At 43.1% G+C, this 23,076-nt stretch overlaps 2 protein-coding genes across 5 annotated transcripts; one reads left to right on the top strand and one right to left on the bottom strand.

Moving 5' to 3' along the window:
• Positions 1-1,665: 1,665 nt before the first annotated feature.
• LOC117759380 lies at positions 1,666-4,017 on the bottom strand. Its single transcript, XM_034581464.1, is given in 3 exon segments — positions 1,666-2,217; positions 2,219-3,006; positions 3,137-4,017. Coding segments are annotated over 3 exon segments (2,106 nt in total). The 5' UTR covers positions 3,903-4,017.
• Positions 4,018-5,543: 1,526 nt separating this feature from the next.
• On the top strand, positions 5,544-17,371 carry LOC117759519 (serine/threonine-protein kinase ppk4-like). 4 transcript variants are annotated; one of them, XM_034581694.1, is made up of 4 exons: positions 5,544-7,321; positions 14,874-14,955; positions 15,041-15,264; positions 16,924-17,371. In XM_034581694.1, exons 2-4 carry the CDS (start codon positions 14,893-14,895, stop codon positions 17,066-17,068), a joined length of 432 nt encoding a protein of 143 aa, XP_034437585.1. In that variant the 5' UTR covers positions 5,544-7,321; positions 14,874-14,892; the 3' UTR covers positions 17,069-17,371. The 4 variants fall into 3 exon arrangements, 1 of the variants encoding a protein (XP_034437585.1); XR_004613494.1 differs by lacking the exons at positions 14,874-14,955; positions 15,041-15,264; positions 16,924-17,371 and adding an exon at positions 7,817-7,865; XR_004613495.1 differs by lacking the exons at positions 14,874-14,955; positions 15,041-15,264; positions 16,924-17,371 and adding an exon at positions 7,648-7,722.
• The last annotated feature ends 5,705 nt before the right edge of the window (positions 17,372-23,076 follow it).

The following is a 23,076-nucleotide window of genomic DNA, read 5'->3' as shown; positions in this document are numbered from 1 at the left end:
CTTGCTTGACATCCGAGCTGAATATGGAGATGTAATATATCACAACGATGTGAGGTGGCTAAGTCGGGGGTCCGCAATGCAGAGATTTTTCTCTCTCAGAGAGGAAATTATAATTTTTTTGGGTGAAAAGGGGCAGCCGATGGAAGAATTGTCCGATCCTGTATGGCTGGCTGATTTGGCTTTTTTGGTTGACATAATGAAGCATCTGAATGGGCTGAATGTTAATCTTCAAGGACGAGATGCAGTGGTGAGCCAGCTATACGCTCACGTCAAGGCCTTTAGAACAAAACTGCAACTTTTCCAAAGACACTTGTCCCAAACAGAGCCCTGCACCGCGCACTTCACAGCTTTGAAAGAGGTAATTGAAAGGACTAACATTGGTGTGCAAATGAAGAGTTATGCAACAGCTATCGCATCTCTTTCTGTGGAATTCAACAAACGCTTTCAGGATTTTGCAGTTCAGTCAGACAACTCACGTTTGAATGTTTGTTTATTCAACAGTAGAACAGGTTTAGTGTTTGGCGTCTAGGCTCCGACTTAATCACTCCCCCATATGATACACAGGAATGATGGGAGTGATGAGCTAATACTGTAACCCCCCCAAAACTGCAAATTCGGAGCCTGACGGTTGGATCGGTATCTGCTATGTGTGTGCCATTCGCCGCCGCGGTATGGCCATTCTCCGTAGGCGCATTGGCCTGCGGGAGAATATACTACCTAGTGGAAACTGTTCTGTGCGCCATTCACCGCCGCGGTGTGGCCATTCTCCGTAGGCGCATTGGCCTGCGGGAGAATATACTACCTAGTGAAAACTGTTATGTGCGCCATTCACCACCGCCGTGTGGCCATTCTCCGTAGGCGCATTGGCCTGCGGGAGAATATACTACCTAGTGAAAACTGTTATGTGCGCCATTCACCGCCGCGGTGTGGCCATTCTCCGTTGGCGCATTGGCCTGCGGGAGAATATACTACCTAGTGAAAACTGTTATGTGCGCCATTCACCGCCGCGGTGTGGCCATTCTCCGTTGGCGCATTGCCCTGTGGGAGAATATACTACCTAGTGAAAACTGTTATGTGCGCCATTCACTGCCGCGGTGTGGCCATTCTCTGTAGGCGCATTGGCCTGCGGGAGAATATACTACTTAGTGACACTGCATAAGGTTAGAGGGGAATGTACTACCATGTGAATGTGGATCCTCAGAAGCATGTAACAGTGAATAACCAGCGGATCGAATGCTCTAAACCCAGCAACCGCCAGATTTGCAATGAATAGGATTTTACATCGGAACAGATATACACATTATTCAGGCTCAAGGGGGCAGGAACTCATGATCTTTTGGAACCTGACGTAGCGTTGGTATGCAGAGGATGACCAGCGGCCCAGGGATTTAAGAGTGGCGGCAGGCAGATGTAGAGCTGCAGTCGTCGCTGCACCAATTCTTAATGAGTGAGGAGAGTAATGTTCGGGTGGTAGGCCACAGCTCCGGACCAGATCATGAAGCATAGTAGAAAACCAGGATCTCGTCATGGGTTTGCGGCCATCGATGGTGAAGAGAGGTGCCAATCGATGGGTTTGGAAGCGGTGATGCAGAAATTGTCATGGAAGAGAAGGGGCAGAAAGAAGTATTATTTTTTGCAATGTAAATTAGAGTGCCTTGACTAAATCTATCCGTTTTGGAGTGTTTTTGAGCAGCCCTTATTGATGATTTCTACCGTTGCTGCATTGTCACAGAATACGGTAATTTGTTTCCTAGCCCAACTTTTTCCCCATAGAGTGCAAGCCACGACGATGAGGTAGAGCTCATAAAGGGCTGTGGATTTGGATTCGTCATTGAGGCAATGGATTTCAGTTGGCCAGACATCTGCGAACCATTCGTTATTATAAAATCCCCCAAAACCAACAGAAGGGGCGGCATCGGTAAAGAACTGGATGGAATCTGAAGATTCCACAAAGTCATTATAAAAGAATGAAATACCATTCCATTCTTCGCATAACAAGGACCAGAAGCGCAGATCTGCTTGACAACCTTCATCTAGAACCACCAGATCATTTAGATTTTGGACGGAATAAGCCAATTCAATTAAGCGGGATATGAACGAGTGACCATGTGGAATTATGCGCATCGCGAAATTCGGGTGGCCTAACAGAGATAAAAGATCTCTTTTAGTGATAATGGCATTAGTCGACCGGAATTTAATAGCTGCTCTGATGCGAGACAATTTTTTCTTGTGGCAGAGATGCCTGCATGAGTAAGCTGTCAAGGGTTATACCGAGAAAATCCAGGTGGGTGGACGGGCCTATTGTTTTCTCTTCTGAGAGAGGAACACCTAACTCGCTGAAAAGGTTCCTAATTGCAGAGATGTTGCGAGCTGGTGGTGATGAGGGAAAGTCTATGACTAGGAAATTGTCCAAAAGATGTAGGACGAACGGGAGTTTGTACGAGTTGTAAAGAATCCAGCATAGTGCTTCTGAGAGAGTGTTAAAAATGGAGGGGCTACTGCGGCAACCGAATGTCAATTTGACGGAATAATAAAACTTTGAATTCCATTTAATACAAAAAAGGTGCCATTGAGAGGGGTGAAGTGGAAGGACTTTGAAGGCATCGGTAATGTCGGCCTTTCCTAGCCATGCACCGACACCTGCTAACTTAATCATCTGTATTGCGTTGTCGATGGCAGCGTAGAATAAAGAAAAGGGTTCTTTGGGAATTAGGCTGTTTATACTGGGAATTGTAGAATTGTGAGGAGCTGAGAGGTCGATGATGAGACGTTTTTCTGAAATAATGGCTAGATAGGTATCAAGTTCCTCTCTCCGTAGTGGATAAACCTCACATATAGTGTCTCTGAAGATACCGAAGGCAACGTTGAATTCAGCCAAGGTTAGTGTTTTTGACAGTCTGGGGTCGCTGTCTTTTAAAACAACGGAAAACTCCCCACAATCCACGTATCTCTTATCAGCAGTTTCCGAACCAGATAATATTATCTTCACAAGATTAACATCATGGCCTGCCAAAACAAACAACAAAATGGGAGTGGCATCATTTACTCACTGAGTGTACCCCTTTTATTTATTTGTTTATTTAATTCTTCTCTCCTCCCTGTTTATAAGTGTATGCAGAATGATGTGACAGATTACCTGTTAGAATGTGGTTCCTGAGGGAATCAGAAATTGCTGCTGCTGGAGGGAAGAACTTGGTGCCCACGGTTGGGGCTGGAACTGCAGTTCCCAATGTCCTTTGAGGTGTGACGTCAGTCGGAAGTACGCACGCTTGCGCCGGCCAGGAAGTAGCCGAGGATGGTCCGGGATTATTTGCATTGCCCATGGGGAAGGCGACGTTTACTTCTAAAGTTTGAATTCTTGTATTTATAACGTTTAGAGACGATTTCATTTCTCGTAGAGTGGACAGGATGGATGCTTCGGCGGATGGACCGTGTTCTGGTGTCTTCTGCTTTTTTGATGGTATATTGTCGGCGGTTTTAAGAGAGGATGGTGGAGCACCGCGCTTCTTTGCTGGAGCTTTGCCTTTACCTTTTGGAGGAGCGCTGACTGGATTCTCGGCGTTTGAGCTGCGGTGCGCGTCATCAGTCGGATTATCTTGAGTCAAAAGGTAATTGAAGAGTTCCTCGTGGTTGAGGCCAGCTGGAACTGAAATCTTACGAACATACAATTCTTCCAAAATGCGGTGAATGGGCCACCCGGCGAGACGTTTGCGGGTGACGCGGGAGCTTCGGCGCTGACATTGGGTGTCAGAATCGTTCTCGGATTGAACCTCGACGGAGGGAACCTGGGTTTCAGGGATGAGTCCGACGTCTTCCTCTGAGGACTGAGCCTCAAACTCAGAATCAGAGATGGCAAGAGACATGGCGATCGACAGAACCAGGAGGTAGGATAACAATCTCATAAGTAGGTATGCTGGAACGCTGAGACAATTGTCTGTGATACTGCGTAGTAGTTAGGAAGCAGAGAGAGGGATGGGAATTCCCTCTGCTTAAATAGACCGCCTAATGAGGTGGATGAGTACTGTAGATGGTAGTGGTGAGTGAAGTATGTCACATGATGTATGTCACATGAAGTGTGTCACATGATGTATGTCACATGATGAGTGTCACACGATTGAAACAGCGCAGCTCGAGTTGCCTGCCAGAACTAGCTCGCCGGCGTCGCTCCATTTATTGAAAAGGACATGTTGCTTTTCTCTTTTCTCTTCTCCCTTCTCCGTGGACCCTGATGACGCTCCTCCACAGCTGCAGCTGGAGCTCATTGAACTGCAGTGTGACGATGAGTGGCGCGCCAAACACCTGCAGCTTTCTCTTGTTGACTTTTACGGGCAGCTGGATAAAGGCAGATTTCTAGAAATGCGAACATTTGCTAAGAAAATGCTGAGCTTATTCGGCTCAACATATTTGTGTGAGCAGACATTCTCTGTCATGAACTTAAACAAGAACCGATTGAGGTCAAGACTGAGTGACTCCCACTTACGTGACATTTTACGCATCTCAACCACTGCCCTCAAACCAGACCTGCCCTCTTTAGTGAAATTCAGATCTCAACATCACCCTTCACATTAGTGTCAGCAAGTTATCGGTTTCTTGATCAATCTGAAATTGAGTGTTTTGAACTCCTGTTTAAAATGACCATGAGGCAAAGATTTTTATCTAACTCATGGAAATGTAATGTATTCCATACAGTTCAATGTTATCTGACTCTCCAGATATAAATGTTTTGGGCATTAAAGCGAGCTGCAGCCATTGTCTGCAGTACCTGTCATGTCGTGTCCTTCCCGTCATTGCAGTACACAAGGTACAGCACAGTGAGTCTGTATAGCATACAGAATAACATTACCATTTGAAAAATAAAGATAATTGTGACAATGAATTTTTATTTATTTATTTATTGTTCTATAGCAGTGTATATTTGCATGCAACTTTTGTGGTTAAAAAACATCAGAAGGAACTATTGTTCCCCCGGGCATCTTCACTTTATCAAATCTGGCCCTCTTTGCAAAAAGTTTGGACACCCCTGATGTATCATAATCATACTACATATGCTTACATGCGTCAAGTGGTTTGTTAAACTGAGGGCACAGTTTGTTAAACCAGGGGAACGGTTTGTTAAACTGAGGGAAGGGCTTGCATCCATGTAGCCACTTTCTGATGTAATTGTTCTCAGTTTTGAACTGAAATGGCTCTCAATAGAACGTGTACCTATGCCAAGGCCAAACTGTCCGCTTAAATTCAGTCAAACTGCACCAAGTTGCACACGGTCCTTGATACCAGTCCCCTAACTAGACCGGATTGTTTTTTTCATCAAGATCCTGGGAAATTGGGGAAAATGTCAAAAAAAATTCTGTCTTGCAATGTTAAAGAAATCTGTGCCTGAATTTAATTGTTTTTTCTTGACCTGTCACATCCTTCCACCAAATTTCGTGGAAAACCGCTAAGTAGTTTGTGCATAATCCTGCTGACCAACTAACCCAGCAACCAAATCATAACCTCCTTGGGGGAGGTAATCCATCTTAATACAGTGGTGGGAAATGGACCTCAAGAGTCTCAAAAAATTACTGAGGGACAATGACATTGATGAACTGTTCCCCTGCACTGAGTTGGGTGATTTTATAACCCCACTGATTGCTGCTGTTGTATATCAAAAGAGGGATATTGGCATTTACCTTCTAAAGGAGAATGGCGATCCAAATGCCCTTTCCCAAAAGATCTTGACACCTTTGCATTACCTTGGACTGTACAACGCACCGGCAATTTGTGCAAGGATATTACTTGATGCAGGCGCTGATCCAAACGGACGGTTTCCACAGCCAATCACACCTCTGCAAATAGCTGGCATTTTTGACAGGGATGATGTCATGAAAGAGCTCCTCTCTGCTGGTGCACCGGTAAACTTGATACATTCGACTAAACCTGAAAATCATTCTTTTAATCATAAAATACCTCAGACAACTTTTAGGTTGGCTTCCAGTGGAGATGAACTTTGCTCCAAATTAAGGGATTTTGTGGAACTGAAAATTGCTGTGCTACACGGACAAAAACCAGAAGAAGTGTTTAGAACTTTTGACAGTCGTATGCTATGGGTTGATCCTCAGACTCATCTGACCATGATTGAAATTCTCTTTTCTGTTACTGGGAAAGATGAAGACAAATACCGCAGAGAAAGCATCAAATGGCTGAAAGAAACTGGAAATTTGAACTCCTTCATTACAGGGGCAGTGAGTCGCCTTCCAAAGATTCATCAGGAACATGTACATTGTTCGATAAAGAGTTTACATGCAGTCTTTTGCACAATGGAGCAGATACCAGTTGAGCAAGCACTGGTTATCATCCCACAACTATTGGAAAGACTTAGCTACAAAGAGAGACCTGATATTAAGCTGTTAGAAGCTGTTCAGTCAACACTATATGTGATAACACAGAAAACACAAGTCACAAATGGCTGGCAGCCCAGTTTTATTGAGAAGTTGTGCAGGACAGTTGCTCCTTTTGTCAGGGATCAATACTCCGCTGACATCCGAGTCTACACGTATGGCATAGTTGGAAACTTGCTGTCTGTTGAACATGCTGTTAGCATCTTTACATCAGCGGGGATAACATCAGTGCCAGAGGACATACTGGCATCTGCAGATATGACAATGAATGCCGAGCTGAAAGAAGTGCTCAGACGACTGAAAGCTCATTTGAGCAAACTAAACGGGGAGTGTGAAGGGGCAAGGAAAAAGAAGAAGAAGAAGAAGCCAGAAAAGACCCAAGACCCAAATGATGAAGTTTGCAGTGCTTCAACTGATCCAGCAGTTCCAGGGTGAAGCATCGGGAACACACAACTGGCTACCAATTAGCAAGAGGTGGAGGGAAAAATTAGAGAGGCTTGTACACTGCTTAAATACTGATGAAAGTAAAGTCACCAGAATTGGGAGCATTGCTTACATCAATGATGTTGACTTTCGCATAGCGAATGGGAGCGATGGTGCTGAGGTCTTCTTGGGGCTGAGAGGAAGTGATGGCTATGAAATTGCAATTAAGAGAATGTCTAAAACCAACTATCAAGTGCTGAAGAATGAGGAGTTACTTCTGCGACATCCAAAACTGTACGATAGCTGTGTTGTGAAATGTGTTGACTTTGCAGAAGATGAGCACTTTGGATATCTTTGTCTTCAACTTTGTGAATACACCCTGGAAGAATATATCAGAAGCAATGATGGCAGTCTGCGTCCAGAGGTACTTGTCTCTGACGTCCTTCACAGTTTAAGGACACTTCATTGTCAAGAGCCACAAATTCTCCACCGAGATCTCACACCACAAAATGTTTTGATCGGTAAGTAAAGGAGACAAATATATAGAACAATGTAATTCACTGAAGCTGTTTTCAAACATTAACTCTGGACAATGTCAGGACAACTGAGTCCTGACATTCTACAGACTTTGCCTTTCACATACAGACAGGAGATTATTCGTGTCAGACATGTCAGGTCAGAGAACAGGAAAATGTCCGAAGCATTCAGGTGATGGGTGGCATCAGGGTAGAGCATCAGGATGTAGAATATTATGTATAAATTCAACTGCGTAAAATGCATGCTTTTATTTAGAGACACCAGCGTCGGCCCTCATGGTCAAAAGCTAATTGGATCTTGTCTTTCCAAGTTGACATCTTCTTCGGGACCTTCTATGTCTATGCCACCATCCATCACGTGTTAAAAACATCGTCAACATGCTTACGAAGCATAACAAAAGAAAATTCACTCAATATTTGAATTTATGTGGTCCAACAGATTTATTTTCACTGCATCAATCTACTCCATTTATCTCACAGATGTGAACGGAAGGACAAGATTAGCTGGTTTTGGCATGAGCAGACTTTTGTCAAAAGACCAAAGTACTTATCACACACCAAGGGGCAACATCCCGGGCTGAGCGATGAGGCCAATACGGAAGTGCAAAAAGCTGCAGTTCACTGGGTGGCCACTTGAGGCTGGCTCCAAGAAGGAGTCAATTCCCATTGACTCCCATGTTAAAAAGCCCGACTTTAGAGCAGAATTAAACCTGTTTACAGCCTGGTTCAAAAAACGGTTTTAGTCTCAATCACTTAGTTCTTCCTTCATGACAACTCTGAGGGGGGTGAATTTTTTTCTAACTCACTCGTTTAAATTATATAGAGGTTTGATATTATGAATAATTATCACTTGATGGACAGGTGACGTCACCGTTAGCTCGCGACTCCAGCTCCTAGCCTGTTGCCTGCTCGGCTTCACCTGAGCTAACAGGCTAACAGGCTAACCCCCTTCACCGAACAGGACCTGAGTCTGTGGAGAGGTTTCACTCACATATCGGATGAATAATACGGTTTGATGTTCGGCTTGTTCCCCGGACGGAGAACTTAAAGACGTCTGCGCTCCCGTTTCTGTGGTAAGTAAAGTTTATTTTATGTATGTGTTAGTGTTAGTAGTGATGAGCAGGTATCGGTGTCTCTGTACCTGGCTTGTTAGCTTAGCTCCGCTAGCCTGCAGGCAAGATACCAGCAGTAATGGCGATGCTAACGGGACCGTACGGGAGTTATTACCGACATGAACCGAGACAGGCGGCTGTGTGTGTTTGGAGAATAAGCTCCACCACGTAAGATATCTAATGTTATGTAAAGTTGTTTCACTCGCCAACCCATTTGACTTGACTACGTTACACAGATTATTATTCTGCAGAAACAGATTTACTGTGATCAACTGAAACGTGAGTATTTAAAGTCACATCTGCATTTTAAGAGCAGCTGTTTAAAGTAGCATTACGTCTCCTAAAGCTCTTTATTCAGAGTATTGGTGTTGATGTGTTGTAACGTGTTAGTGAAAACTAAACCTGTCGGCTACATTCAGTACACACACACATCAAAGAGAACTAAGCAGCTAGTCTGACATCATAGCACCAGGCTTTAGCACCAAGTTCTCTTTGGTGTGTGTGTTCCCTTTGGTGTGTGCTATAATCTCATTTCTGATATCTCCTTTGTCCTAGTTGATCAGTGTATGGTAGGGGTAGTACACAGAGAACAGAGAGAGCACTTCCGACAGGAATAGTACGATTTTTAAAAACTAAGCCAATAAGAGAAGTATTGAAAAACAATATCAGAAACATGAAGATGGACATCGACAGCATTCTGCCCATTGTGACGTCCTTTTTCCAAGGCATGACATCAGAACAATGGAATCTTTCGAAAAAAGGCAAACCTGATGTGGCCACAATGACCATACTCGGAGAGAAACTGCTGGAAATTGTCATTTTGATGACACAATCCATCCTAAAGGATCTTGAGAGCACAGCTGTGCCTGTGTCTGAGAAGAGTGTGATTTGCTCTTTGGGCAACACACTTCCTCAGGTTTTTGCTCAGGCTCTTGACGTTCCAGATGAAATCAATCTTGTAAGTTCAGAGAATTTGACCCAGTTGACTGCTAAAGAGATTGCAGAGTGTGTCAACTCTGTCCTTTCCATGGGTGTGGACAGTGTGAAGGCAACTACTCCTCGTGTCACACCTCCAAAAAGACTACAAGGTATGATTCAACAGGCCGGCAAAATGATCAAGGGACTCATGAGGAATCTGAAACGTATGTGTGCACCTTCTAAGAGCAAAAAGAAGGTCTACCAACTGGTCAATGAAGATGACAGTCAGTCATCATCCTCATCCCAGAAGACAATCTCAGAAGACAGGGAAAGTCTTCTGTCTGCAACATCCACAACTGTCCAGGAGATCATTAAGGAGGAGGTCTCTCAATACACAGAATCTACTAACGATGAAATATCCGACTATGATTATGATCAGTTGGAATCTGGCTCCACTCTGGAGATTAAGAATGTTGCAGATGACGTTGCTGAGGTGATTGTGGATGAAATCATGTCGCAAAACAAAGATGATCCAGAAACAGCCCAGAGCACACCCTCTCTGAAGAAAGTGTCTGAAAGGATTAGGACAATCGCTGCAAAGCAGTTTGCCCAAGCGTCCATTTGTCGTATTGTGGGCAGATTGAATAACAAATACTTTGACAGCCTTTACAACCCGGCCTTTGACAAGGTTTTGGGTAGGCAGTCAATGCAATCTGTTACGAGTGATATTGACGCTCTGCTTCCAACAGCAGTTGGTGAGATACAGCAGGGGCAGAATGGGTCTCAATGGATGGATGATATTTTCAGTGGTGAAACCCTCGAGTTAACCAACGAGCTGAATAATATCCTAAACAATCACATAGATAGGATGAGATTTAAGATGACCTCACGACCAAAAGCCTCACAACCACGGTGCACAAGCATAACGGTTTGTCCGCCACGTGCTATAATATCAGCTGACATCCTTGCCATTGTGTGGTGTTTCCTTGGAGTAATGAGGTGGTGGCTTCACACACAGTCAGAAACTCTCACTTCCACGGTGATAACACATAGTTTAGAAAAAGCTGTGTCAGAGGGCCCGATCGGTGGGGCCAGTCTGCCTTCGGCACCTGGTAACGGGTCTGGCTCAGAAAGCAAGGTGACCACTCCCGAATTCAGTGAAGAATACAGAGAAGAGCAAGAACCAACAGTGGAAGGAAGGAAATTACCCATCAGGATAATTGTTCTGAAGCTGGTTTCGAGGATCTTTGCTAAAGCAAAGTTGTCGAACACTCTCAGATCACCAAACACCATCATCGAGCGTCTACTCGAAAACATATGGGTCGAAATCAAGGATGAAGATTTTGAGATCACCCCAAAAATGATGAAACAACTTGACAAAGCCGTTTTCAAAAAAATCTGCAAAAAGTGGCACGGGGTTGTAAGTGTGCTGTTAGAATTGGAAATGGAAGACCCAACACTGGACAAATATATTGTCTCTGTCGTCAAAGATCTGCTTGTGACACCACCATCAAGATCCAGCGCCATCAGCAGGTTCTTCTCCAGACTGTGCAACGCCTTCTCCAAACCTTTTTAATCAAGAATCTTGTTCCCAGATTACCAGAATGAAAGTGTGTAACTTGGATAAGTTTTAGTCTTTAGTCCCCCACAGATTCCCATTTCCATTTTAATTGTCGTTGCCTGCGACATTTGAAGGCTTTTGAACAAAGATTTTCAGCAAAGTGACTCTTTCTCCACAGCAGATGTTAAAAAATGAATGTGTGTTTTTGATTGCCCAAAGGCAGCTCCTTGCCGAGTCCTTGCAGAGTGATCACAGTACAGTTCCTCCGGCTGCAGCAATAAAATCTGTACCCTAATGACAAATTATGAGAGGACTTTTAAAGGGGTGAAGAAGAAATGTAAAGTAAAACCCTCCAGCTTGTCTTACTGTGAACATGCGTGGTTTTGACAGATGTTATAATGATGATGCAGTTTGCACATGTTCTGGTGTTTACTGCGGCCGTTGAATGTTGAATAAAGTTTAACAACGATAGTTTCCGTCATTTTATGTACTTTTTTATGCACCCAGGTGCTGCAGCTGAAGGAGAACAACTGCACGGTCTGATTGCAGCTGACTCGCTCCCACAATATTTTAAGGTCATGTGACATGGTGATGTTTTGCAGCGCTGGTAAAAGTCAGACAAAATTTCTAACCAGCATGCATCACGTTAAATCAGTGCGGTGCAGAGTCACATGAAGTCAAAAGAACCCATGGCTTCCCAAGGTAGCTACCGCTGCTATAGCAACAGTCAATATTTGGGGGCGTGGCTTGTTGGAAAGCCTGGTGCTATGATGTCAGACTAGCTGCTTAGTTATCTTGGATGTGTGTGTTCTCTTTGACGCAACAGTGTTCTCTCTGGTGTGTACCAAGGGGCAACATCCCGGGCTGAGCGATGAGGCCAATACGGAAGTGCAAAAAGCTGCAGTTCACTGGGTGGCCACTTGAGGCTGGCTCCAAGAAGGAGTCAATTCCCATTGACTCCCATGTTAAAAAGCCCGACTTTAGAGCAGAATTAAACCTGTTTACAGCATGGTTCAAAAAACGGTTTTAGTCTCAATCACTTAGTTCTTCCTTCATGACAACTCTGAGGGGGGTGAATTTTTTTCTAACTCACTCGTTTAAATTATATAGAGGTTTGATATTATGAATAATTATCACTTGATGGACAGGTGACGTCACCGTTAGCTCGCGACTCCAGCTCCTAGCCTGTTGCCTGCTCGGCTTCACCTGAGCTAACAGGCTAACAGGCTAACCCCCGTCACCGAACAGGACCTGAGTCTGTGGAGAGGTTTCACTCACATATCGGATGAATAATACGGTTTGATGTTCGGCTTGTTCCCCGGACGGAGAACTTAAAGACGTCTGCGCTCCCGTTTCTGTGGTAAGTAAAGTTTATTTTATGTATGTGTTAGTGTTAGTAGTGATGAGCAGGTATCGGTGTCTCTGTACCTGGCTTGTTAGCTTAGCTCCGCTAGCCTGCAGGCAAGATACCAGCAGTAATGGCGATGCTAACGGGACCGTACGGGAGTTATTACCGACATGAACCGAGACAGGCGACTGTGTGTGTTTGGAGAATAAGCTCCACCACGTAAGATATCTAATGTTATGTAAAGTTGTTTCACTCGCCAACCCATTTGACTTGACTACATTACACAGATTATTATTCTGCAGAAACAGATTTACTGTGATCAACTGAAACGTGAGTATTTAAAGTCACATCTGCATTTTAAGAGCAGCTGTTTAAAGTAGCATTACGTCTCCTAAAGCTCTTTATTCAGAGTATTGGTGTTGATGTGTTGTAACGTGTTAGTGAAAACTAAACCTGTCGGCTACATTCAGTTTTTACATCGTTAATCTTAGGCAGACTTTACTGAATTATTGTGTTAAATAAGTGGACATGCAGAATAATGTATTTTTCTGTCACATAAATAAATTATAGGAAGTGTAACTTTACTAGAATAGACAGTCACATAGAGAACCTGAGGCTGATGTCCACCACCTATTTCCTAAGCTGAAATGATTATGATCTGATGAACTTTGAAGTAATAAACTTTTATTTTTACCATGTAAAAGTCTGTTAAGGAGTTAAACTGGCACATGTATGACTTTACATATCTGTGTATTTGTGTTGAATGTTCCTCTAGGTGACTCAGACAGCCTGCACCTGTGGATGTCCAACATGAGACACAACTGGAATCCAACCAGACTGAACACTGAGGGTCATCACTTCAACACTGACTCCAGGTACAGACCTGTTTTCATAACTTACAAACAATCAAAGCAAAGTATTGCACATAATACATAATGCATTAAATTATAAATGCAATACTATTAATGTGGAAGAACTCCATACTGTACATTCATTGTCTTGGTAGTGCACTGTTTAATCCAAAACCATATTCAAATACATAGTTGAATATCCACAGAAAATAAGGATACAAACTTTGTTCATAAGTAACACTTCCTCTACAATAATGCCATACTTTTATGTTTCCTGTCATTTTATTAGTGACGGACAAGCCTGAAGGACACAGCTGTGCTGACTGTGTTCTGTCTCTTATGGCAAAGAAGAAAAATAAAACACTGGGTTTTTATCTAAAGTGTATCAAATCAGAAAGTAAAAGATAAACATTGTTCTGATAAGTGTTCATTTTTTTAACCAACCATAATGAATATAGAAATTAACTCTATTATCCATGACACTTAGCAATGACTGCCAACTCTAAACAGTTGCAGGCCATCTTTAGTTAAGGGAGGAAAACATGAAGTGTTGTGCAGATGAAGCTGGTGCAGGTCGTCCTCATGTTGACCAGCCTGAAGCTGCTGATCTCCACCATGTTGCTGCTGCCACAGTGGATGCTGAGGACATCAGGTGCTGCAGTGCTTCATCTAATGTAAAGAAGAAACTCACTATAAAGGATGTTTTATGTTGTGTATGTTCCAGCAAAGACTGGTTCTTACAGTTTATTCTGTGTTCAGCAGGTGGAAGCTCCACAGATTTCAGACAGAACCAATGTACTGGGCTCTGGGTTTGTACCCTCATGGTTAAATGCACATATTGTAAGTCGCTTTGGATAAAGCATCAGCTAAATGAAATGTAATGTACTGAAAGAAATAAAACATTGTACAAATAGATCAAATGTCTTTCTACCTCATCTGTAATATTCAAGGTGATAATCTCCCACAGAGCTGTTGATAACAGTCCACATCAAGTCCCTCCACTTCTCTGTGTGAAAACATAATTATATAATAAATATGAGAACCAACAGTGGTGTGTGGAGATTATAATCATATCTAAACTGTCTAATTCACTGTAAATTCCATAACAGGCTAAATAAACAAGGTGGCAATAGTAATGGTGGTTATACCAGCATGTATCACAACATTTGTGAAACATATAGTTACTATCACATGCAACTTACACATGTAGCGTATTCATATTAACTTATTAAAATCAAGTCACAACCAAACACGACTGTAGTAGTGTAGTTAATTTGCTTCAATCTGTTAAATAAACGGTACCTTTTATAACAATTACATATTAAAAACCACTTGAGGCATGTAAGCAAATGATTATGATAATAGATAAAGCAATAGGTTTTGTTGTTGTGTAGTTTCAAGGTTACTTACCTCTAGTGAGTTTGTTGTAAACATCGCGACCATCCTGAAGCAACAACACCGCAGCGCTAGCCGGTTAGCAGCCGCGGGTAGCATGTAGCCTAGCTCCTTAGCCTGAGCTAACCAGGTAACGTTGAGCTCTGCGGGCGTGGCTCAGCTGTCAGTCTTCACTCGCGCTCCTCCTCTTTGCCCATTTATTGGTTAGCCAGGAACTAGGAGGAGTCAGCACCGGCAAGATGGCTGAACGGGTGAACGCCTACTACTAGCTTAATTTTCACTCTTCAGAAACCAACGGGTGACGTCACGGACCCTACGTCCATTATATATACAGTCTATGTCACACATGCAGTGCAGGAACAGTAGGCTGGATGGCCACAGAGAGTTTAAAAGAAGATGGTAACATACGATACAAATCGAGCACAGATATACAGGTTAGTATTTGTGTTGCATGTATTCTCTTTATGATTAAGTGAAACTAAATATTTTGTTGATTAAACTGCTTTGCTGACTTTTCAGGTGGCAGGAATGCTGATTTATTTCATCCTCTCCAGTGGACACCATCCTTTTGGTGGTGAACGCTGGAAGCTTATGTCAAACATTCTAGAGGGGAAGTATACGTTGGACCACGTTCAAGATGTGGTGGCAAAGGATCTCATCGAGAGGATGATCGATAAAGAACCACAGAACAGACCCAGAGTGGAGGAGTGCTTGAGTCATCCCTTCTTCTGGACCAGCACAAAGTAAAATCTCTTTTGTCATAGCCAGTTATCTCAGATTATTCAGATGCTGCAGATTTATGTTTTAGAGCTAGCACAGTGCTGACTTAAAGGGGACATAGCATGCCCATTTTACCACAAGTTGATATGGTTCCTTGGGGTCTTAATGAAATGTCTGTAACATACTTTGGTCAAAATACCACAAGGATCATTTAAAACAGCACCCTTTTTACCCTGTCTAAAACAGCCCATCCACTACAAGCACACAAGCAGACAGACAGAGAGAGAAAGAGAGGTGGGGGGGGGCTATGAAGACCATCATTTACCCCCGAACCCCGACATTCAACGGGTACAACAACAAGCGGAGAAAGCAGAATCGCGGGCTGACCTTATATATACAGTCTATGGGGCTGACCAGCGCGGAGAAATGCACATCCCGTGTGAACAGCCAGGCGGCTGCGTGCTGGAGAACGGCGCTGCGCTGCCTCGCAGCGGCGCTTCCGCGTCCGGTGTACCCCGGCGTAACTACTGTAACCCGGCGTACAGTAGCGCTGAACACTGCGGAAGTCTTCCACACTGCTGGCTGTGTGGAAGACCGCTGCGAGGCAGCGCAGCGCCGTTCTCAAGTGCGCAGCCGCCTGGCTGTTCACACGGGACGAGCATTTCTCCGCGCTGGTCAGCCCCATAGACTGTATATATAAGGTCAGCCCGCGATTCTGCTTTCTCCGCTTGTTGTTGTACCTGTTGAATGTCGGGGTTCGGGGGTTACAGTAGAGCTGAACACTGCGGAAGTCTTCCACACTGCTGGCTGTGTGGCGCTGACACAAATTCCAGCTCACGCACGGGAGAGTGAGCGGTCGCGCCCGAGCAGCTGCTGCAGCCTCCCAGTCCCAACGATCCAGACAAATGCCACATGTGAGTGAATCGCGGGCTGACCAGCGGAGAAATGCTCGTCCCGTGTGAACAGCCAGGCGGCTGCGTGCTTGGGAACGGCGCTGCGCTGCCTCGCTGCCTCCGGTGTAAACCCGGCATAACGAGTGTGGGGGGACGGGGGGGTGGGCCAAGGTCATGTAGGGAGACTTCCAGTACCTTGTTACGACACAAAACCCAGGAAGCTCAATCGAGTCGCTCAAGCATGACGTTTCTGACTTAGAGGAACTATAACAAAACGCGCAAGTGTTTTTTCCCCAGAGTTTTTGGGTTGGTAGACATGCCAGATACCCACATTAACCTGTAGAAGCACTAACAAAGTGGAATTTGCATGCTATGTCCCCTTTAAAGGTTTACATACAGTGGCTGTTTTCAGACACTGTGGCTCTTCCAGTTTAATGTTAACATGGTGATTCCAAGGAGGTAAAATCTTTACCATGGCCATCATCTTAGTTTAAGATATTAGCATGTCAATATTTTCTAATAATAAGGAAATTGAATACATACTATCTCCGAAAATGATGTGAATGTCTTTTGATCGACATTTTTGGGCATAGGCTAAATGAGAGTATTGGAAAATTTTAATATTTGACTTGACAGCACTGTCACAGCACACACACTCAAGGATATTCATTGGGATACATCATTTAATGTATGTAGTGTCATAAGTGTCATGGCTGTTCATCACATGCAGGCACATCACATTTTGTAAAGCATGCAGTCTAAATTTGCAAGCTTCTCTTTTTTTCTCAGGAAAGTAGAATACTTGAGGCAGGTTGTAAACAAGAAGGAGGTGGCAAGCCGACAAAAAGTTAACCAGGAGTTGATTTCGATTCTGGATGAATGTGCTGAGGGTGTTTTCTACAATCAGTGGAAAACTAAGGTGATTGCAACTTGAAATTCATCTTTTGAAGCCCCACCACTTTGTTCTAACAAAGTCCCTTTTAGTCCAGGCAAAGTAGCGTTTTACGACAGACTAATTGTAAAAAAAATTTTTGCAGCTTAGATCATTTCTATGAGGTGTCCAGAACAACATACTAAAAGTCCTAAGAAATCCTAGTTGAGGAAATATGTTAAATTCTCATCAATCCGAGATGTGTGCCAATAAGGCCAGGCAACAATACACCCCAATGGGGATATTTTTTTCCTTTACTCCTATCAAAATGAAACTTTACACAATGAAAGTACCCATGAAAAGTAACATTTTTTGTATTACAAGTTTCTTTGAAAATGAATTGTAATATGCAAATGAGCTATACACTAATCGAATATGAAGCTCATTTGCATGTGAAATCCCCCAAGCCTGAGGCCTATTCGCCTGAGTTCATTGTTGCTTGGCTGAGACTGGATAATGGTCAAGGCTTTCCAGAAAAGGGGTTGGTCGAACGTCAGAACAGGGGTCACATCATACTGCAGAGCTTGAGTTGCCACAAACCTCAATGTTGAGTATATGCAGGATTCATCACTGGGATCAAGATCAATCATTGGAAGGAATGTTACTGAAGCTCTCCCAGGGTGTTCACCTAGATGCAGCATCTGCATCATACCAGACCATGATGGCCTTTGAGAGTGAAGAAGTAGGGATGTCTTCCACAAAACATCCAGCTGTGATGTTTTGTTATCTGCTGGCAACAGAGCCAGTGGCTGATACACAATAGGTTCACGTATAGGAGGAATCTTAAAGTACTGAATGTTTATGCGACCAACCGCAGCAATATCTGCAGCAGTCACTTGGATCTTTGGAACAGGTTTGTTTTGTTGCATTCCTGGTGTAATACAAGCTATTATACCCATTCCATGGAACGTCCCAGTACCATCAATGGTTGCCACATTGTGGTCGACGTTGTCTGCAACATATTGTATATGATGCTCTTCTGTGAATCCAGAAAACATACTGGGATTACTCCGCTTCATGGGAAACCTCCAGGAGAACTAGTAAGTTAAAAGGATGAATAAACTCAAAACAGTGATATTGAGATTTTTTACAACTAAATTTTCCGTCCCCTCCCTGAGCACAACTCCATTCACCTCCACTTTTAAGGTGAATTTACAAATGAGTAAAATATGTTCATTCGATTGGGATTTTGACAAATAAGTATTTGGAAACATTTTAGGATTTCAATCATCCAAACAAGGATTTATTTAGTGATAGATTTAATTTAATGGAAAAAAACTATTATTTATTGATAGTGGTGCACCGATGTATCGGCCGTATATCGGTAGCGGCCGATATTCGCCTCGTTTACTGCCATCGGCGTATCGGTAATAAACTTGACTTTCACCGATAACATTGGCCGATGTTCATTGGTATGTTTTCTGCAGCCTGCCAATCTAGCATCCAGATTATGGTACACTGACGCCGGGTTTACACCGGGCGCTGAAGCGCCGCGCCAAGGAAAGCCAGGCGCCTCCCATCCACCCCCCTGTTAAACCTTTGTGCGGTTCACATGGTGCGATGCGCCGCGCCAGCGCCCTTCACCGATGGTTTCGGCGTGCGAGCGAGCGTATCACGCCAGGAAACAGACTGAAAAATGATTTTAAACGATATAAATGACATATTTTATATGATATAAATGATCAAATACGCATCCCCTTCTGTTGTCCTGGAGTTTTAATTTTCCCAATTTTCCCAATCACATAATTAAATGTCCCCCTCTGCCCATCCACTACAGCCACACAAGCAGTCATATAGATAAAAAGAGAGAGGGGGGGGGGGCTAAAGGCTTGCTTGGAGAATACGTCATTTACCCCCGACACCCGACATTGAACGGGTTACATACAACAACAAGCGGAGAATCGCGGGCTGACCGGCGCGGAGAAATGCGGGTCCGGTGTGCACATGCGCAACAGGTACTACATACAAACAGCAGAGACAATGTCGGCAGCGTCGGCTGTGTGGGATTTCTTCACTGTCTCAGAGAAAGACATGTTCAGCCGACATTTCAAGAGGGGGTAATACCACCAAGGATTTCAACATGGCATCTAAAATTACACTTGTCACTTTTTCTGTTTTTCATATTATTCAAGTAATAAACAAATATCGGTATCGGCTAGATTGTTGTTTTAAATATCGGTATCGGTATCGGCCAAGAATTTCCATATCGGTGCATCCCTAGATATTGAGTGCATTTATTCAATGACTTTTTCCCCACTGTTTTATTAATTTATTTGTATTAGTTGAACTAACTTTAACCTTAACATTGCACGTAGTTGTTGACTATATGTCTGCACATATATCGGTTCGTTGCCACTGTTATATGAATTATTGCTAGAAATAATTATCTATATAATATAATTATATAAAAATATCCTCTTATCTCTTTTTATTTTAGTTACTGGATAATTTTGGGTACAGGCCCATCAATCCCCTCAATATGCCAGATTTTTGTCATATTCCATGGGAAGTCTGTGAAAATGTCCAAAAAACACAATGTTATAGAAAGGGGAGAAACGTTAATGGATCCACCCCTTTATCTAGATCTGCACCAACATTGAATGGGCTCTCTATTCACCCATGTCCCATCCTTCCGCCAAGTCTCAAGGAATCTGTTCAGTAGATTTTGTGTAATCCTGCTGACAAACACACAAACCAACCAACAAACAAGCAAATGGCCAGGGGCAAAACCATAAGCTCCTTGGCAGAGGTAACCAGTTGGCATCATGCAACTGATGATAAGGTAGTGCTAATAGACAGTGATACTTTTTAAGAGGCCACAAGCCAAAGGTTTAGAAGTTACTGGTCTACTGTATATTCAGGATTTTCTTCGTAATATTATTCCATTTCTCTGTTTGCAGTCCCCATGATGCAGCCAGCGATGATCTGATATCACTGTTTCCTCATCTCTTTGGATGAGTTATAAATTCACCATAAGGCAAGGATGGAATTTAGAGAATCCCCTGAAGGAAATGTTCACACCCAAAAAGGCACTAGGCTCCAACTGACAAGAAGTGGAACCCGTAAACTATGAAGAACACGTCGGCCTTGCAGTTCAAGAATCTCAACACTTTTACTGCGCCAACTAGCGGTATCTAGTCCAGTAGAACAAACCTGGACAGACTCCGAATGGATAATGAAACTGCACCATTAATAGAGACTATTTGAACAGGCAGTTTGAAAACAAATTAATATTTTTAGGCTGCAATTTAAGTTGACTGATGTAACAGAAAATTCAACTGACCAGGTGTCTCACTGCTGTGACCTTGACAAACAGGGAGTTTGCTACAGCGGACAGACACAGCAGATAGACACAGATGATGATTTCATGTCTTTTTTTCATATTGTTTTATGAAACTCCTCTTTGTATAAGTTCTGGCTTTTGTGAACTTGGGGCCAGTTCCATTTTGAGCACTCGTGTTTGTTGTGTAAACTCTGCAGAGCTTACTATTAAAAAGACTCAAAGGCAACTCCAGTCTGGGAATTTCATTATTTTCAAACCTCAAGATGGATTCCTCAAGCTGAAAACTGTAGAGATGATAGCAGACTTCAGGAGGAGCCCAGCCCAAACCGCCCCCCTCACCATGTGCGACTCCCCAGTTAAAACAGTGGAGTCTTTCAGATTCCTGGGGACTATAATTGCACAGGACCTGAGGTGGGCTGAGAACATCACCACCATCATCAAGAAGGCCCAGCAGAGGATGTTCTTCCTGCGGCAACTGAAGAAATTCAACATGCCGCAGAAAGTGATGGTCGAGTTCTACACGGCCATCATTGAGTCCATCCTCACTGCATCAATCACCGTCTGGTTCGCTGCCTCCACTGCCAAGGACAAGGGCAGACTGCAGCGGATCATTCGGTCAGCTGAGAAGGTCATCGGCTGTGACCTGCCGGCTCTCCTACACCTGTTCCACTCCAGGACCAGGAAGAGAGCAGGCAAGATCATTGCTGATCCTTCCCATCCCGGCCACCACCTATTCCAGAGACTCCCATCTGGAAAAAGGTTCCGGGCCATCAAGACCAAAACCTCGCGCCACCTGAACAGTTTTTTCCCCATGGCAGTGGGGCTCACAAACAAGCCCCCTGCATCACACTGACTCTGCCCCCCCCCGCACATAACTTATAACTTATATATTATTGGCACTATCCCGGAATCAATCACTGCACCTTAGCACCGCACGTGCCCATAACATAACCTGTTGTGTTTTTTTTCTGTATATATTGTTGTTTTATGTCCGATTTGTTGTTTTTATGTCCAAAGGCACCAACCACACCATGGCAATTTCCTGTATGTGTAAATATACTTGGCAATAAAACGAATTCTGATTCTGATTTCCATCACACTGATTAAAACACTCAAACGAAAAAAATATATAAGAAAATTAGTTTAGAGTCATTTTAGCTTCTTGAGATTTTGTATTGTTCTTAAAACGTTTCTCTTTTTTAATACTATACTCAAAAATACTTGATCTATCCAAACATGTAAAAATATGATTGTAAGAAATGTTTTATCTTGTTTTGTTGTGTTCATGTGATGCTACTGCCCACCCTGCAATGATGCACAACCTATTCTTGTTTCACCGTTGCTCTAAAGCGTTAGCAGTTGTTCCTCTATGTGTTATTCCTCTGAGCTGAAGTAGAAAGAAGATGTAGCCTCACTGAGTAGGGATTTGTTGTATCTGCACTCTCTCTGTGCTCCAACAAAAAGTTGGTTGTTACTGTTGTAACTATGTGCATCATTTCACAAGTCAACGGTAGCTTCGTCTTGGAAGCATGATTGACGAATTGAAAGAAGAAAGTGAACTTAAATTAGGCCAACCCACAATAAGTTAAAGCAGATCAGTATAGCTTTTATTCTCAGTGATATTTCTTTCAGAGGTGAATCAGATAGGTAGGTTTAGATTATATTCTCACAGCCTCATCAGGTGTGTTTGTACATACTTTAATCCATTGCACTTTTCAAGACAGACTTTAAATTATCTGCTGAAATTCTTCAGCAGCTACTAACTATGAATCACTGTCATAGTTAGTAGCTGCTTTCTCTACCATAATCAACCTGGTGTTTGTACACTTTTATCATTTAATATTCAAAGAATTAATTATATATCTTGTTTTTTGATGCCACAAATCATTATTTTCCGTTTCTCTTTCTTACTTTATGAACAAACACTGTATTTCTACATCACTTTTACACACATGGGTCAATATGACCCATACAGTATACTGTATTCACCACGGAACACCTTTTCATACATTTCACAGCTGCTTTTGCACATCTGATATGCATTATAAGTCTTATTTTACAATCCATTACTAGTGAGAAAGAGAATATGTACAATAGTAACTAGCTGTTAGCTAGCTAGCTTCTTTTCTGGCTAGCTAATTTCTTGTTTTATTTTGTTGATCTAGCTATGGCCATTTTCCACATTTTTACTTTGACGTACTTGTCGTACGGCTTTCATCAGATCAACTTCATATTGAGGTGAGTGTCATCTAAACAAGATGGAGATATAAACTACCTTGGTATATTTGATTTCATCACACGGTGTGACCGTGGCGTGGCATCAAAGTTTGATTACACGCCATTAAAACACGAGGTTCTGTATCTCGGACATACATGGTCCAATCGAGTCCAAACTAGACATGTAAGACAAGAGTCCCGGCCTGATGACATCTACACAGAAATCATGACTTAAAATCACAGCGCCACCTGCTGGCTACAGGAAGTTACATGTTTTATACTTTGAAGCACTGCTCCTGGCTGCTTTACAATATACAGCTCAAATGAGCTCAGTCAAGTCATTTGACCATGGTCAGAATTGTGACATTTCCATAAACCATGTAAACATTGCGGTGCGGCGAAGGATCATCCTTCGCCAAAGGACACGATGTTGTCATAACTCCAGTGTGCATAGTCCTATCACTACCAAACTTCTGTCAAATGATTAGAGACCAAGCCTGAACAGCTCTAT

Source organism: Hippoglossus hippoglossus, chromosome 3, assembly GCF_009819705.1.
Source record: "Hippoglossus hippoglossus isolate fHipHip1 chromosome 3, fHipHip1.pri, whole genome shotgun sequence".
NCBI lineage: Eukaryota > Metazoa > Chordata > Actinopteri > Pleuronectiformes > Pleuronectidae > Hippoglossus > Hippoglossus hippoglossus.
The sequence above is the reverse complement of the archived record's forward strand: the minus strand, read 5'-3'. Positions and strand labels throughout refer to the sequence as shown.

What these genes read in the sequence shown, in the direction of transcription:
- LOC117759519 (XM_034581694.1), top strand. Translation starts at nt 14,893, where the DNA reads ATGGCCACAGAGAGTTTAAAAGAAGATGGTAACATACGATACAAATCG. An exon ending in AATCGAGCACAGATATACAG is followed by an intron (nt 14,956 to 15,040) that starts GTTAGTATTTGT and finishes CTGACTTTTCAG; the next exon opens with GTGGCAGGAATGCTGATTTA. An exon ending in TTCTTCTGGACCAGCACAAA is followed by an intron (nt 15,265 to 16,923) that starts GTAAAATCTCTT and finishes TTTTTTTCTCAG; the next exon opens with GAAAGTAGAATACTTGAGGC.